We start from the raw sequence: 17,502 nt of genomic DNA, 5'->3' as shown, positions 1-17,502 counted from the left end.
TACAAACGGACGAAAGAGTGTGTCCCTCATGTTTCCTTCGCACTTGATAGAAATGAATGACAGGTTCTCCAACTCCTGGCTGAGCTAACAGACACACACTTGCTGGCAAGAACAGTATGCAAAAAAGCAGGCATGATATCCCTCCCACACAGGCAATGATTGACAGCTGAGCGGTGTGTGTGTGTGTATCTATGTGTCTGTATCTGTGCGTCATCTGACGCCCAGAGGGTGGCTTCATCTTTTTTAAATGACACAGTGGACTTCTGACAGTTAGCCGTCTAAGAGTGTGTGTGTGTGTGTGTGTGTGTGTGTGTGTGTGTGTGTGTGTGTGTGTGTGTGTGTGTGTGTGTGTGTGTGTGTGTGTGTGTGTGTGTGTGTGTGTGTGTGTGTGTGTGTGTGTGTGTGTGTGTGTGTGTGTGTGTGTGTGTGTGTGTGTGTGTATGTGTGTGAGAAAGAGCTGATGTGAATATGCGAGTGTTTGTTTGCAACATGGTGACGGTTTCCTCTCCACAGACTTCTCTCCAAATCTGTCAGGGATGCCACATCAGAAATCTTTTTTAAAGATTAATTCTATGGCACCGCTGTTGTATTAGATAGAGCAGTGGAGAGTGGAAGGAAGGACGGCAGTGTGACAGACAGATATATATGGTATCAATCTACGGCTTAAACTTAAATTACTGTCAGCGCAGGATGTACACCTTATCTAGCCTCTGGGGCTCTACAGGGGCCTTATAGGAAGCAATGATACACACTAGATAAAAAGTTGCTTCAAACGCACGCGGTTGAGAAGGCAAACATGTTGCAGCAAGACTACTGATAGCAGTTTATCAATACGTGGCTTAGACGAAATGGTATAGATTTGGTTGAACACCATATCTAAAATATATTATTAAACATACTCATAATGTGGTTTAATCTGTTTATAGCACTCAGTCGTTCAAATTGTTAGCTATCAAACATATAGGTATAAATAGATACTTTATACATTGGTTTTAAGTCTCTATAAGTGCTCTTTGTGTCCTTTAAGTAAGGTGTTTGTAGCTTGAAGCCTGCTGTAATGGAGAAGGGCAAGACACACACGTTCTGTACATCAGAAGATGAGTAGTGATGGTATGGTTAATAATGAATATATTTCCGTTTTCTACAGATATGTGTGCGTAGACAGGCAGCTTCTGTGAGCAATTTCATTTGGACACACAACACCATCCAAGATGACGTTCCATTGTGTTACCGTAAAAGTTTAACAAGTCTAATGTTGCTGTTTTTCCCAGACGCCACTTGAACACCTCTTTTTTCAGGACCACTGTTTGTTTACATCCCTGCTGTTTCAACACAGTAGGGAGTCAGGACACCTACATTTATACAGCACAAGCAAACTGAAGCAGCTGATGAGATCTGATGTGTGATATGGTTGAAAGCTAGGAAAAAGGGGTGAGTGGAAGAAAATAGATAAATAAAAAAAAGTACCGGTATGTCACGTCTAACATTGAGTAATAGCCCTCCTGTTAGCATGGGACAATGTCAATGATTCATAACATGATGTATCATCAAAGCAAACATTATCTCAATCATGATGTTCTGTTTGTTCCTCGGTCCATCTGGCCGCATGACTTCAAGCTGAGCTCACGAACTCTGACGCATTTCCCCCTCCTCGCTGTCCCCCACCTTTCCACTCACTGTCTGGGGTCCTTGTCAAGGAGAAATGTCATACGCGCTTGGCAAATTTCAAACTTTTACAGCCGTTATCTGTCTGACTTTGCTGCACTATTGCACAGGGAATATTCGCTGAACATCAAAGACTCTGAAAGGATTGTTCTGCACACTTAAAGTGACATATTTCACAACAATCATGTCAGACACTGTTAAAGGAATTGAGTTGTTGTCGGTAATTTGTTCTTTGTACAACATCCAAACGTATGGAACTGCATTTATTTAGTATTCAACCTCCTCACTGGGAGTCAAATGCACACTGCTGTCACTGAGGATGCATAATCTTGATATCAGTTCCCTTCACGGATATGCGAGAGTGTTGGATAAGGAAAATGATATCAAAGGTACAGCAGACAAATCTAAGAGTCACTGATAACATGGCATAAATCAAAGCTGCGACTGATTCTCTGCCTCTTTCATGCACAGAATGATGTCAATTCTCCGTAATGAAGAAAAATGGAGTCTGTCGTAACCACGTTTGTCCTGCGACCCCGAAAGTAATGGCCTGAGTGTATAAAGTAATGTATTAAATTGGCACTCGGTACTGGCCGATACATAAAGCCCCGCACTGTGAGCCGCTGCAGGCCATAAATAACAGCCTCTTCTAGACGGCGACCCATTTCCTCAAGTCCTGACATTGGAAATATGGCGGAAGAGAGTGAATGAAAAGGAGGCGAGAAGGTGAAGGCGAGCGAGGCAGAAGAGGAGCGCGGGACGGATTTACATGGCACTTTGCAAAACAACATGAAAAAGACTTGATTATAGGGCAGGCAGAGGGAGAGGAGGGATGAATTACATGGAGAGCGAGGCACAGGAGGAGGGGGAGAGTTAGACCGAGAGAGCGGGAAGAGGCATCTGAAAGCAATAGAGAGGGAGATTAAGAGATTTTCATTTCTATCGCTGTATATTTGAAGCACACAGCGCATCATCATTACCCTTATCAAACACCGAAGAGTTATTTTGATCCCTGCTGAGTAGGATACATGAAAGTATGGTATATACTCGTCTCGCTCTCTGATTTATACCCAATGTATGTGTTTTTTATATCAAGCCAAACGTATAGTCAGTATTTCTTCTTGGCTGTCATAGATTTTAACTTTCAAACTAATTGGCTCACTCTAAAGCTAAATGTGTAATGGTAATTTTGGGACCTGATTTGGATGTAAATCAATTAATGATGAGTTTTAGAGAGCAGGAAATGTAGGTTTTCCTTCTTTTCCATATTTGCTCGTTTACTTTTTATTGTGCTTTCTAAAAGTTGGGAGGCCTGTCACATCTCAGATGTGTTAAGTTACAGAAGTTGTCTGTTGGGTGGTTGAGCATTTACTAAAATATTGTTTACCGTTTTGGTTGATATTGAGACAAGTAGCTAAAATGTTGGATCGTCAGCTTATATAAAGGTAAGAATGATAGCCTGCTGTCACATTTTTAAAGGGACCGTTGTTCTTACAGTACCACTGTCCTTACAACAACTTTAATGATATACAATTCTTATTAGGTTAGCATTTGCTCATTACATTTTCTACAACAATACTTCTAAGCTGTATTTTTATTATCAGCATTTTTGTTATAAATGATCTTAACATCCCAACAGGTTTCAATAACTCAATTGCTATGATACTGGCTGGATACTTCAAAATATCTGGCTCACTCTAGCCTGTTTCTCCAACTCCCGTTTGAATACATTTAATTCATTTCTTGTTTTTATTGTGAAACCAAGGTTGGTATTGAATATATTTGGTTGTTGTTGTACTGAAATAACAAGATGAGGCTCTTTATTTTAAAAGCTTATGTGTTTGACATTATGCAGTCGTCCCAAGGGAGTATAAATCTGGGTTCATCCTCGTTTTGAGGAGTTTCTTTGTTCTGAGCCGAGGTGCAACAATCACAAATATATCTGTGTTTGTTGAACATGTGGTCCGGTGTTAATAGCCCTCCGGTCGGTAAACCCCTTGTACGGTTGGTCCTCCGTATTTTATACAACAGCTGGTGAATCTGGGTGAGGGGGGGGAATCGCCCATTTGTGGCTCCCCTCTCACTCTGCAACTGGGTCAAGGTTGATGTGCCCTTGAGCGGGGCGAACGCAAACTGTTCTGGTCGTAAAAACAAGCTGTTCAGCGCCCTGGTTCGAGTGTGCTGCTCTCTGATTGGTCAGCTGCTAATTGCAAAAGGTTTTCCTAATTAGCTTGCTGCTTCACCCTCGATAGAAAGCAGATGTGATGATTTTGGTCTGAAGGGCTTATTTCTAATAAAATCAAGAGTAATATTCGAATCATTAAAATCCATAACAGATTGTAAATGATAAATATGGTAACATAATTAATTGTATTCCGTTCAATTAACCTTTGAACTGTTATTATGCAGCTTTTCAAGATGTTTTCAACATGGTCTTCCAACATGGCAGACATGCTTGTACTTTCAGTTTGATAAAAATAAAGCTTGCTTTCCTCCCAGCCGTAGTGTGGTGGTTGTTACTGTTAAACTAGGCCTCGGGACAGTGAGCAGTGTAAATATCATTAAAATCGAAGATCAGTCAATGAAGCTGCAGGTAACAGGCAAGAACGTGGAGGGGGGTTAGAGAACTGTAAAATGATAGCCTAGCTTGGATGGCAACACAAGTTAACAAGGTTCAAAGTGCTTGTGTGGGAAGAGCAGACAGACACATGACGAGTATATCCAACAGTGAGTGAATGGGAAAACTTGCAAAACAATGCAAGACAATTGTGCTTTTTGGAGGTTTTCTCTATCTTGTAGTGTGTTTCTATCGATTTGTGTGCATGTGAATGGTCTGCAAAGGCTAAAATCCTAAAGTTACCCCCAGAGAGAGTATCCCCACACACTCCCCCCTGACTGAAACACCTCCATTGGACTTTGCATCACTATGTAACTATTCTATTGGCTAGCGCTTGGGGCTGCTCAATTAATCTTATTTTAATCGCAATTACGATTATGGCTTGCAACGATTACGAAAACAACGTAATCGAAATATAACGAATATTTTTGTATTATTATTAATCTTTTTTTTTATTATTAGTTTTTTTTTTTTTGAGTTATACTTAGAGTTCAGGGTAATCAACTGTTACAAACATACTGTTCACATTTTTTTCTCTCCAATAAATAGATCTTTCCAAAGTAAATGGATTATCGTTTTTAATAATCGTGATATCAATTATTGACCCAAATAATCGAGATTATGATTTTTGCCATAATCGAGCAGCCCTACTAGGGCTCCAACAAATTGATCATGATAGCTTCATGAGGCTAAGGGGCGGGACATCACTAAGCGGTTGACCAATAACAACAGAGCTATGTGTTGCAACACAGGCAGCATGAGAAAAATAAAGCACTTTTTGAACATTTAAGCATGTAAACATGTCAAAGTAGAGGCACAAAAAACAAATATGAAATCTGAACATTTGCATAATAGGCCCCCCTGCTCACAGTAATAATGTTCAACAAACTGCTTTTAAGATGGATTCGCACAGATATGTGGTTTTAAAACTGCTCTTTGGTGTGATTTACTAAACTGGTAATAGACGTGTTACATAACTGTTAAAAAAAAGAGTAATTTTAAACAAATTATGATGGGAAAACTACTTTTTTCTATTACCACACCAGAGAGTGTAATCAGCCGTAATCAGCAGTCCCATCAACTGATTTCCTCTGTTTATGGAAGCGCTGATTGGCTTTAATTAATTGTGCGAGTTGATAATCTGTATTCAAATTCGACACATTTTTACTGCACAGTGAGAAGACTTGAATGGCCTCAGCTTGTGTGTCGTATCTTTATCAGTTGGCAATGCAAAGAACTGACATGCTTTCATTATCACGACTCAGTGACGATCTTACCATTAAAGCCCCTTAATGTGACCTGAACATTATAGCGAGATGTTTAAAAGGTGTGAACAAGTCCATCCCTCCTTAAGTGGCACTGTCAGTAAGCAGGAAGTGTTCACTGACAGGGTCTTGCCCCTATGATCACGGCAGCTGAACTAACACTCAAATTACAGTGAAATTATGTGACCCCTTCTGTCAGGGGAAGACAGGTGGAAAGCCAATTCAGCCATTTCTGGGCGTGCGGTCAAAGAAGGTGAATCATTCAAGTGTGTTTGTGAATACACACGTTCCACCGGCGACAGTAGAGTGATGCTAAAGAGTGGCACCTCTTTTACTTAGCTTGTATCGAGCATCACAGAAACACAACAGAGGAGAGAGCAGTGATCTGTGTATGACAGCGGGTCAATGAGCGAAGGCACAACTTTCTTATCCCTCACGGTTCTGTCAGGGGGCTCAGTGGTTGGAGCTTGTTTATTTGCAAAAGCTATTCTTCTTGTTGCTTCTAGCGAGTTACTAAGCAGTCTCAAGTGCATTCCCATGCTCTTCTTGACTTCTGCATCATGCATGGGACAAGTTTAACAGATGCAATGTCTTATTGATACGGTGATGTAGCTAAGGCAGACGCACATTTAAGGCTTAGTGTAACAAAAGAACATTTTAGTTATTAGTCTCAAAACTTCTCTTCCTTGTCCAAACCAAAACCTATTAGTGCCTGCTGAACAAGAGGATCTTAAGAAACAAGAGTCACAAAATTAGTAAGAAAAATTAAAAAAGAAAAGTTAATCAAACAGAGGTCAATAGTGACACATTTTTTACACATTCGGCACGATAGTTAGTATTAATGACAGCAGGACGGTGTGTTAGGAAGCAATACAAAATAAATAACAGTGACTGTGTTCATAGTGATAAAAGATCATGTCACCCAGGGCACAGTTGTAGATTATTCATGTTTTTTTGTTTGTTTTTGGAATAATATTGTGTTCTTTTGTTCATGTGAATGACTTTGGCAACACAGGCAACCCTTGTGAGTCGAATATATTCATTACTGATATTGGTATTTTATGAGATAAGTTTAAAGGTCCCATGTCATGCTTTTCCTGTTATTACCCGGTTATTTATATATGTAAACGGTCTGCAGAGTGACAAACCCTCAAAGTACACCCTGTAGCGAGTAAAACTCTAACACAGAAAAGACCTGTCTATGCTGCCCCAGAACGCCTCGCTGGAGATTTCTCAGGGGTGGGGGGGGTGCTGCAACAAGCAGGAAATGAACCCAGCTCACACTGTCTGCTCCTCGCAGCAGCGAGCCGCGCAACGTCGCCCGCCAACACCCAGACCCCAAGCAGCATTCTCATCTGTTTGTCCTTACTGGTGTCATTCTCTGGTTGCTAACAAACGCCATTGTAACACATAATAACTGATTTCCCACTGTAACGGTGATATACCATAGTGGTAGACTCATCAGCACAGAGTGGGCAAGCTGACCAATCAGAGCACAGTGGGCTCACCGGGCGGGGGGAGCAGGAGCTCCAACAAGCCGTTTAGGACAGAGAGTGAATACACATACTATACAGAGATGCTGTATGAGAAACCAATGTGAGTTTGGAAAATTGCACAGTATAAATCTATTTTAATATACCTCAACAATGGAATTATGATCAGTAGAAATGGCCAAGACATGGGACCTTTAAACAACTTGATATATAAGAAATGTATATAGAATACTGCCAGTCTTATTATTGCTTCTGTTTTAAATACAAGACACTTCAAATGAAGGTGTAATACTGCCTGTCTTTGTTATATATTTGCTGTTTGTAGAATAATTGACAAGCATGCAGACAAAATAATCCAAGGAAAAGTTCTTACTCTAGACAGATCTCCAACCTCCAGGTAGAAACAGATGATGAAAACATTCCAGGTCATCCACACCACCAGCCAGGCGGCATACTGCACAGAAAACAGGGAGAGGGAAAAGAAAGTGAGTGAGAGGCAGACGAGATCTGACAGGCCTTTGTTGGAGAATTAGAAAAGCATGTTCATGTCTCGCATTTGGAGCGAGCTGGAGATGGAGAGAACAGACAGAGGGAGGCTTCACTTTTGATGTTGTTCAGATGCGTAGAAACAAAAACAACAGCAAAGAGTGCAACCAATCACCTGAATCAAACCTGACAGAGAGAGAAAATAGATGTGTGTGTGTGTGTGTGTGTGTGTGTGTGTATGTGTGTGTGTGTGTGTGTGTGTGTGTGTGTGTGTGTGTGTGTCAAGGAGCTATGAGTGGGAAATAATGAATTAATTATGAAAGTAAGGCAGAATTCTTAAGCTTGGATCATTCCCTTTCATTATCTCAATTTTATAACTTCATTAATTGTATGTGTGTAAGTGGTGTTTGTGTGTGTGTGTGTGTGTGTGTGTGTGTGTGTGTGTGTGTGTGTGTGTGTGTGTGTGTGTGTGTGTGTGTGTGTGTGTGTGTGTGTGTGTGTCTTTCAGCTCTACCGGTTAGGGTCTATGTGATGTGTGGGAGAGCTGTGTGCAGCCGATGTGGGAACTTCTGAATGTTTCCTGACTGATGAATTATTTTATCGACAGCTGCCAGCGAAAGAAAAGAGAAACAAATGAATTCCACAGGGCACGGTATTCCAACTCCTACTCCACATCACTGTTTATAACCTTTTATTCACTATATCAGGGGTCGGCAACCCCTGGCACTAGTTACGGTGCCGCGTGCCAATGCTGGCACGCGGCACCGTAACTAGTAGCACACTAGGAATAAGTGGAATAAATGTGCAAAAATATTTAAATTGTATTTTCGGATCCTGAACGAGACCGCCGCCAGAGCGCGTCCTCCCGTTACCTGCAGAAGGAAGCCATGCACGCAACGCAGCCCCGATCTGTTTATCTCCAGGTGACATTCTGCCGCTTTCCTCCGTGGTGCAGTGCTGATCGTTTCACCACGGAGGAAAGCACTTCACTAATTGCAGTACCCAAAAGGAGCTGTACAAATGCCGCAGTTTTTGCGTGGCTGTGTCTTTAGTTGAAAGCCCAGTGGCGATCTGCTCATCGAAATAATATGCTACAAAGGGGCGGACTGGCCATCTGTGTGTTGAACTTTCCTGTCGGCTCCCAGACCGTAGTCGAGGAGGGCAGAAGCAACAAGCTTCAGGTTCAATAACCCACTTTAGCTTAAATGACTGGAGAGAAGCGAGCACTTCTTGGGATGCCGTTGCATTTATTTAGCTGTTCTTCTGTTTCACAAAATACATCACAGACCTCTGTTTTTCTTCTTCCTCGTTTCACTTCCAGAAACACACACACGTTCCCTCACTGTTGCTCTACCATCCACAAACACACATGCACAAGCCACACCCCTCTCTCTCTCTCTCTCTCTCTCTCTTAAAGGGACAGCGATCTCATCTCACTCTGCATGACCCTAATATCATAACATGTGTGCTCTGGAGAATCACAGAACGGACGACCGTCCTTATTATTATGCCGTTTAAACCAATTATTTAAATGTGTTTGTTAAGTTGCACTGACAGGTCCACACACTGCTTCCCCGCAGCGAGGCTTCCCCGCAGCGAGGCTTCCCCGCCCTCCTGCTGATAGTTGACGAGCGTCAAGCTCCTCAACGCCCCCCCCCCCCCCCCGTTGATTATTCTCGATTGTTGGCACGCTGATAAAAAAAAATTTTTAAATGGCACTTCATATCAGAAAGGTTGCCGACCCCTGCACTATATGATTCATGGCTACTCAATTAAAACTCAGGAGGTCAGGTTAATAGCCTCCCCCTTTCTATCAAATATAAACCATCTATATTAATGTCAAAAGTATTTACTGTCAATGATCAAAGTGTTATACTTTTAACATAGGGCTAGTGAATGTGTATGGGACTTGTTTGAACAAACTCTTTACCATAAATAAATGCAGTCCTAGCTAGGAGTGTCTCGATATACCTATATTGGTGAGAGCCATCATGTTTAAAAAAATAGAGGTCAATTATCCCGTGGCTCTTGAATTATAACATAAGATATGTCTTTTTGTACATGTCTTTTGCCCCCCAGAAAGAAACCTACACTCAATTCACTCACAAAGGATGAATTTGACTGATTTTCTATAGACATTTTGTTAATATTGTGCTATTCTGAGTTTGTATGCCCATGATAATCATGTATGCAAAACCTGATATTTTAACAGTCCCGTTCTTGGCCGAAAATTCAAGTAAAACACTACAGGATATTTGTAAAAAATAAATACTTCCATAACTTAGTGACATATGTAAAACTCGCACTGCTGTTGGCTAGTGCTCCAACACATTGTAGATGGTCACTGTAAGCTGTTGACCAATCACTTTTTGAAAATTAAGCATGAAACATGTCACGGGTAGAGGAACAAAATATAAATATGAACCTGAACATTAGCATAATAGGGCCCCTTTAATCTATTTATTTGTATCTTTATTTTTCTTTAGAGAGAAATGGGATCCATCTGTAAGAATTTATATATTAACCATTAATTCATTTAAATTGTAAATAAAGCATTCGCCTTGCTATTTTATTCTCATTCTCTAGTTATATGTATGATGGTGAATCAGATGTTTCAAAATCAAATGTCACTAAAGCATTGTTCTGTACACACAGTGTATTTAAAGTCATGACTACGACACTACATCCCTGCATGGCAGTGCTATGAGGCATACAAATGACTTCCAGTGAGACAGAAAATAAACCCTTGAAACTGTCACTCCATATTCAGTCCTCATTACTCGATGTAGAGAGCTGAGCGGCTAATGAGAGGCTGTCGCTAAATCTAGGGCAAATCATATGTATGTGTAATGGCTGTTTGAAATGTGTGTGTGTGAGTGTGTAAAACTCACCCCGGTGACATATCTCGGCCTGAACTGGATCGTGCCAAACAGACCCAGGATGACGATGATGATGTGGAGGAAGTTGGTCAGGATGGGAGCCCACTGGTAGCCCAGGAAGTCGATCACCTGACGCTCCAACACACTCACCTGAGAGAGGAAGTTAGTGGTTAGAAACAAAACAAATGATCAACAGTTGAGTCTTGCAACGGCAAAAGCTTAAAATTGTAAAAATCAAGTTCCTTGACTTCTCGACCTGGGCTGACACCTTTTTTTTTTAAATATATTATCCGGGGGAAAAAAATCCAAGGACCGTGCGTGTGTGTGTGTGTGTGTGTGTGTGTGTGTGTGTGTGTGTGTGTGTGTGTGTGTGTGTGTGTGTGTATGTGTGTGTGTGTGTATATTTCCAGGTTTATTATCATTCAGCCACTGAAGCCTCATGCTGAGATAGTTAATGAAGTCAACAGAGCATATGATACAGCACTGCTAAATATATTAACACTCACACAGGGGGACGGAGAGGGAGAAGACATGAGGATGAAGATGAAGCAGAGGACAGAGGAGGCTGGGCTTTAAAAATAAAAAATAAATACCATTCGTAGCTTCATTCAGCCCAAAAAACTGAAAGTGTTAAATCGCAACAGCGTACATCAGCAAAGTTGTTTATATCCTGTTAGTCTCACTGGCTTCACACACACACACACACACACACACACACACACACACACACACACACACACACACACACACACACACACACACACACACACACACACACACACACACACACACACACACACACACACACACACACACACACACACACACACACACACACACACACACTCTGGATGGCTGAGTTTGAGAGCCCTAATGTGTGACCATATGGCAACACTACAGCCTTTCACAGCCACATAGCAGGTTAACACACATACAGTCACACACTGGGTATCCCACACATAAACTGACTTTGTGTTAAGTACACCTATTCAACGTTCCATTTCCCTATAATGGTACTTATCGGAAGTGAGAGTTAAAGAAAAAGAATGAATAAATGTGTGTGTGTGTGTGTGTGTGTGTGTGTGTGTGTGTGTGTGTGTGTGTGTGTGTGTGTGTGTGTGTGTGTGTGTGTGTGTGTGTGTGTGTGTGTGTGTGTGTGTGTGTGTGTGTGTGTGTGTGTGTGTGTGTGTGTGTTTCCATGTCAGCGCAGGTCTGCTGTGCTTGCATTTGACAGCACCTGCTGTTATTGGACACACTGGGCTCAGCTGGCACCACAATGTGTGTGTGTGTGTGTGTGTGTGTGTGTGTGTGTGTGTGTGTGTGTGTGTGTGTGTGTGTGTGTGTGTGTGTGTGTGTGTGTGTGTGGGTGTGACACGGTGTCTCTTTGTGTCTATGCTTCTATGTCCCTTTCTGTCTGTTGTGTATCTGATTCATTTTATTATGTTAAAGTGTGTCCTTCCTTTTACAATTATATAGTCCTGCAATTGTGTCTCTCTCTGGCTACCTCTCACACTCCCATACACACACGCACAAAGGCCATTATAAGAAGTCAGAGGCCTCCAAGCCCATTACCGAGGCCCCTGGGGGCCCCTCTTTCATCAACAATAATATAAACAGTCTTCACTCCAGCTGGGACGTGCGCACACTCCCCCAAAAAAACACAATAAATCACGTGCAAACACAATGGGTGGCGGGTTAAAGAATTAGTTTGCACGCTCTTGATGTAACAACCATATTGATTTCTCTTGGTTATTCCTACACACACCCCTAATGATCAGTCAGCAAAATCTAATCCTTTTTCTGCTGGTGTTTATTTGAACCTGAGTAATAAAGAGGAATATTCCAAAGCAGACCATCTGTTTATTTGGACTTCGCTCCATCTTTTGACATGAGATTCTCATTACATGCTTCAGCTGTGAAACAACTAACTTCAGCTGCCTCGGTTCATTACTCTCTGTAATTAAGTCACCGCATTCTCTTGACAGACAAAAGACAAAGCACGGGCAGCCGCGCTCTGCCGTAATTCCAGCATCCTTTGCACGTGTCACACGGCAGAAGCTTCAGATAGGGTGTGAAGTCGCCTGGCCTTTCAACAACTGCAGTATGACTCCGGGGAGAGAGAGAGAGCGAGAGAGAGAGAGAGAGAGAGAGAGAGAGAGAGAGAGAGAGAGAGAGAGAGAGAGAGAGAGAGAGAGAGAGGGAGCTGCAGACAATGTTGACGCTAGCAGCAGCTACGTCAGTTCAGTGATATGAGCGGCTGATGAGAGCTTTGCCTCCTGTACAGGTGGAGCTTCAAGCTGGCGAGCCCGGGTCCTGTGGGATCTGCTGCGACAGGCTTTGATACTGCCGACAGAGATGTTGTTCCTTTCACTGGTGCTGCTTAAATAAAGCACAAGGGTGGGGGGCATGTTCACATTCAGATTGTTTATCTACGTTGTGCATCCACCTGTGGAATTAGCCTTAATGTGAGTTTATTGTGAGTTGCAAGTATTGACAGGAGAGTTTTTTTCTTCTCTTAAATCTAATGCGTCTCTGCAGTGGCTGCCCAATCTGGAGGTGAATAAACGCTGACAGGCCTGCTATGAATATATATAATGTGTCTATGAATATGTGCAGTGCGGTATCTGTGTGTGTGTGTGTGTGTGTGTGTGTGTGTGTGTGTGTGTGTGTGTGTGTTTGTGTGTGTGTGTGTGTGTGTGTGTGTGTGTGTATGTCACATAAAGCAGAGAAAAAAGTAAGTTGGAGATGCAGTTGCTTTCTCACAATCCGTCTCATGTCGGCACAGAATCCCTCAGGGACCAAGGATGTTTATTTCACTTATTTTTCTGTTTGCACACACTGACGCTCGAGCCCTTGTTATGAGTTTTTCCAAATGCAGTAGTTGGCTGAGAGCCTGAATACAGTAATAATGACGTTTTGTCGAAGAAAAACCCTGACTACTTTAGTCTAGTTTTAGTCAATGAAAACTGTTACCCTATTATGCTTTCTGGGGTTTTGACTTTCCTGTATTACGTAATATAGCTTTTGGTGCATGTACATGGTCAGCAAAGGCCTTAATTCCAACGTTTATTTCCCATAACCCCCCCCCTAACAGCTCCAACATATTGTAAGTAATAGGCTAAAGGGCGGGATCTAGAAGTGGTTGACAAATCACAGCAAAGTCAGCCAGCTAACCAATCAGAGCAGACTGGGATCTGGTTTCAGACAGAGGGCGAAAAGAGGAGCTGCAGCAGAGGTTTTTGAACATCAAAGCATGTCACAAATACAAATATGAACCTGAAAATGAGCATTTTTTAAAGCTTGTGTGAAACATTTCAGTCAATCTATCTAGAATATCAGCACGTTTCTCTGTGGGATGTCGTCATTTGTAACTTTAATTTACAGCAAGTCCTCCAAACTATGATCATGTGTTTTGCTGGTGTATTCCTAATCAACACTATTGCATGTCTATTTGATTTGCCTTGCCATTAAAGTACAGCTAAAGATAGACGGATAGCCCAACATGTGTCGATAAACGTACAGTTAGTGTGTCATGACATCATTTTCTTAAGAAACTTGTTGATGAACTTAAACGCACAATTATTTGTAAACAATATGACCATAACTACCGAGCTAGAGCGAGTGCATCCATTCTTCCCCATAACATAGGGCAAAATAGTGGCAGAGAGCATTTTAGAAGAAAAAGTAAGCCACGACACGAACACAAATGTACCCAGTCCGGAGACATGTCACTGAAGTAATGGAAAAAGACACTCAAACACTTAGGGAACAGATTGGCAGCGGAAAGACAGGGCTGATGAAAGGGACGGCAGAGAGAGGCGGAGGACACAACAGGGAGGAAGTCTTCAGTGAGTATGGGAATACATTTTTGATAATGAAACGATAGGATGCTTTCAAAAGGCGTCGTATTGCTCCAGACAGGGAGACAGCTGCACTGTTTGACCATCATGAGACTTTTGTCTTTTATCCGGAACAGAGGAGGAGAGGAGAGAGAATATAACGATGAGGGACAGAGAGACAGGCCGAGAGATGTGATGAGAGGCCCTGAAGAGATAGAGAGGTGATTAAGATCCGACAGCTACTGAGGATAGAGGAAGAGATGAGGGAGTGGCAGTGGGTGAGAGAAGAGAGACTGTCTCATCTTCTCACCCTTCAATTCCTCCCTCCTCACCTTTTTCCCCTCTCTCGCCCACTCATTCTTCTCCCTTCTCATTTCCTTCTGCTTCCCTGTTCTCCACATGGCCCCCTGCTCTCTTTCCTTTCTTACATATTTAATACGCATTCATCTGTTACCAGATCTGTTGTGTCGTAAAACAGCAAATTACCACACCTCCTTTCCTTCCATTGCTCCCCCTCTTCCCTCCTTTATGCTCTACCTTCTGTCTCCGCTTTTTCTTCTTCTCTATTTGCACCTTCCCTTTGTGCAGCATGTCCTTCTCTATAGCTCTCCTCCCTACATCCTCCACTCTGCATGGCCCTCTTATCTCTTCCTCTAGCTTGCCTCCTTCCCTCCCTCGTTCCCTCAGCGCTTTTGGCCGAGAGTTTTTGCTTTGCTTCTGTGACCTTTAAAAAACTGCTGATCAAATTCTGCTGCTCATCCCATTATAGACGACAGAAAGTAGAGAGGAGGAAAGGGGGAGTGGGATGGCGAAGAGGTTTGACGAGGGAGGACGAGATAAATAGCCAGAAGAAAGCTGGGGTAAGAGACGGGAGAGGAGAGGAAGTAAGGGAAGCAGCATGGAATAGAGAATAAAACAGGCAGAGCAAGTGAGAAAATGACCAAACAACACTATATGAGTCAGACAGGAAGCATCACGACTGAGTAGCACATCGAGGTAAATATATACCGGGTTTCTCTTCCTTTATTCGGAAACCATAATTTTTTTCCGAAGCCTCTGTATCCCTCGTAAACTTTATTCTACCAATAAAACTCCGAAGCGATCGTGGTTCACTGTTAACTTAATTAAGGCCGCCTGCCTGTGCCGTATCCCACTGTGTACAGCAAAAGCAATCTCCTATCGATTCGGTTCACCCAACGATCAATTCATCTCCATTGGAGGCTATTAGGGACCATTTGTGGCTACTTAGGGCTCGGAGAGAGAGAGAGAGAGGAAAAGACGGCAGGGAAGATGGGGGGAGCAAAGTGATAGGGGGGAAAAGATATAAAAAGGTGTAGAGGAAAGAAAAGGGGAAGGGAGGGCAAATGATGGAGAAGAAAAGAGAAGGAGGGCGGAGATGGAAAAAGACAATGATGATCATAGGTGAAACCCTTCCATTAAATATCCAATTTCCTCACTCAAACTCATCACAACTGCTCAATAATATCTGTAAAAGCCATAACGTCCTTAGTTGCCCAGCTATAGATAGAACTCTTAGTCTAAGTGCAGTGTTTCCCACAGATCTGAAATATACTTGGGGGGGGGGGGGTTGAGGTGACGTGCCTTTGTAAGATTTATTCATTTATTTTGGAGTTAAATGCATCCACTTTGAGGGGAAAATAAAGAGACTAGATCTATGGAAACACCTATATGAAACAGAACTGTATGCATTTCAATAATCATAAAATCAGGTCCATAACCAATAACATACCACTTCCAATATGAAAAACACTGAAACTTGTTTATTTATTTATTTTTGGTTCATTTATAGTTGTGAGTGTGTCTGTGCTCCTGAATCAGCCTCTCCTGTCTCCCTCCTCTCCCCCCTGCTGCTCTTTGAGGCAGCAGCAAAGGCTAGTTTTAGCTCTCAACAAGTTTTATTCACCTAGTTAACTCTTTTTTTTTTTATTATTCATGCATATTTTACTAATCACTACCCCCTCAAATGGAAATATGTGTTTACATAAATGGTGACCAAACCGTTTGAGACCCACAGAGAACTTAGACTAAGTTAACTATCTAAACACTCAGAGAGTCCTTTACCTCACCTGAGCTGAGGTTATCCCGAGCTTGACTGACACACAGAGACCAATCAAGGGCTTTGATTTATGATCTGTATGACAGTGGCCATGTCGGCAGGCCACATCATGTAGACAGCCAGTCACCCTGTGTGAGGCAGGCCACTTAACAGGCCAGGCCATCGGGAAACCCCCCGGTCCTCCCGATGGCCAGTCCGGGCCTGGGTACAGGAGGCGTAGAGCGAGGGATCATTGTCCACAAGTTAATCGATCGCAGATGGCGTCGTGATCGTGGACGAACAAAAAAAACAACTAAATGGGTCGCGAAATATACCTGGCGGCCGTTAATATACCTGGGCGGCACGCCCAAGTAAAGTCTATGTGTGGGAAACCCTGACCTGAATTAACCTTACGTGACGTTCATGAGGCTTTATACCTCGGACTGTAGTCATAAACGTTATAACGGTCACAAACCTGTGAGTCATGCAGCTGACGTGTAAGTTAGCAGAACTTTCCAGAGAGTTGTGTTAAGCTCCTTCTGAGCCCTGAGGTGCATCTTTCAAATTGTCAAATATCATGAGCTTTTCGGATTTGCTGAAGGAGATTATCAAGATATTTGGCAAGATACAGCATGCCATTCAAGTCTGAGTGAGAAATTGCATCAGATGGGTTTACATGCTGGGGTGAGGATGATAAAAAACAGGGTTTAAATAATATTGGAAATAACCAATGTTTCTACACTGAGAAGACTATACATTGTGTCAGAATCTCTCAAACAAAAGTGATTCAACACGAACTTCAGAACGTTGTGTTGAGAGGAAAAAAAGCCTCATAAGGTGTGTTTGTAAAAAGGTGGCCCATAACCTATTACAGGTTATTTAAGTATATTTTATTACGGTGTAAAATATTTTTTGTTTTATATTAGATTTCTTGTTTTTTATATTTTATGTATGCACCATGAAATCAAGTCAAATTCCTAGTATGTGCGAACCTACCTGGCAATAAACCTGTTTCTGATTCTGATTCTTTAAATCACTGCCTTATTTCCAAACTAACCACAGCCAAAAGCAAGGGAGTTCCAAAGTTCAGAGGACATTCAGTGGATCTCTAATATGTTTTACCACGCAGAGTTTATCAAAGACATTTACAACGTAATAGTCAAAGGTTTTTCAGCAATGTTTTAGTGAACTTGTATATAATC

General features: G+C 42.2%; 1 protein-coding gene across 4 annotated transcripts in view; it reads right to left on the bottom strand.

Annotated features, from left to right (window-relative positions):
- nkain2 (sodium/potassium transporting ATPase interacting 2) overlaps positions 1 to 17,502 on the bottom strand; it is a gene marked incomplete at its 3' end in the record, with an annotated part of 150,427 nt that overhangs the window by 36,523 nt on the left and 96,402 nt on the right. For all 4 annotated transcript variants that reach the window (XM_079643473.1, XM_079643474.1, XM_079643475.1 and 1 more), the window contains 2 exons: positions 10,418 to 10,555; positions 7,414 to 7,494 (listed from right to left, as the gene is read on the bottom strand). In XM_079643473.1, coding sequence (XP_079499599.1) covers positions 7,414 to 7,494; positions 10,418 to 10,555 — 219 coding nt within the window. The remainder of the gene's footprint in view (positions 1 to 7,413; positions 7,495 to 10,417; positions 10,556 to 17,502) is intronic.

The sequence above is a fragment of the Notothenia rossii genome (genome assembly GCF_949606895.1).
Source record: "Notothenia rossii genome assembly, chromosome: 8".
In the NCBI taxonomy this organism is placed as follows: domain Eukaryota; kingdom Metazoa; phylum Chordata; class Actinopteri; order Perciformes; family Nototheniidae; genus Notothenia; species Notothenia rossii.
Note: the sequence above shows the minus strand (reverse complement) of the source record. Positions and strands in the feature narration are given on the sequence as shown.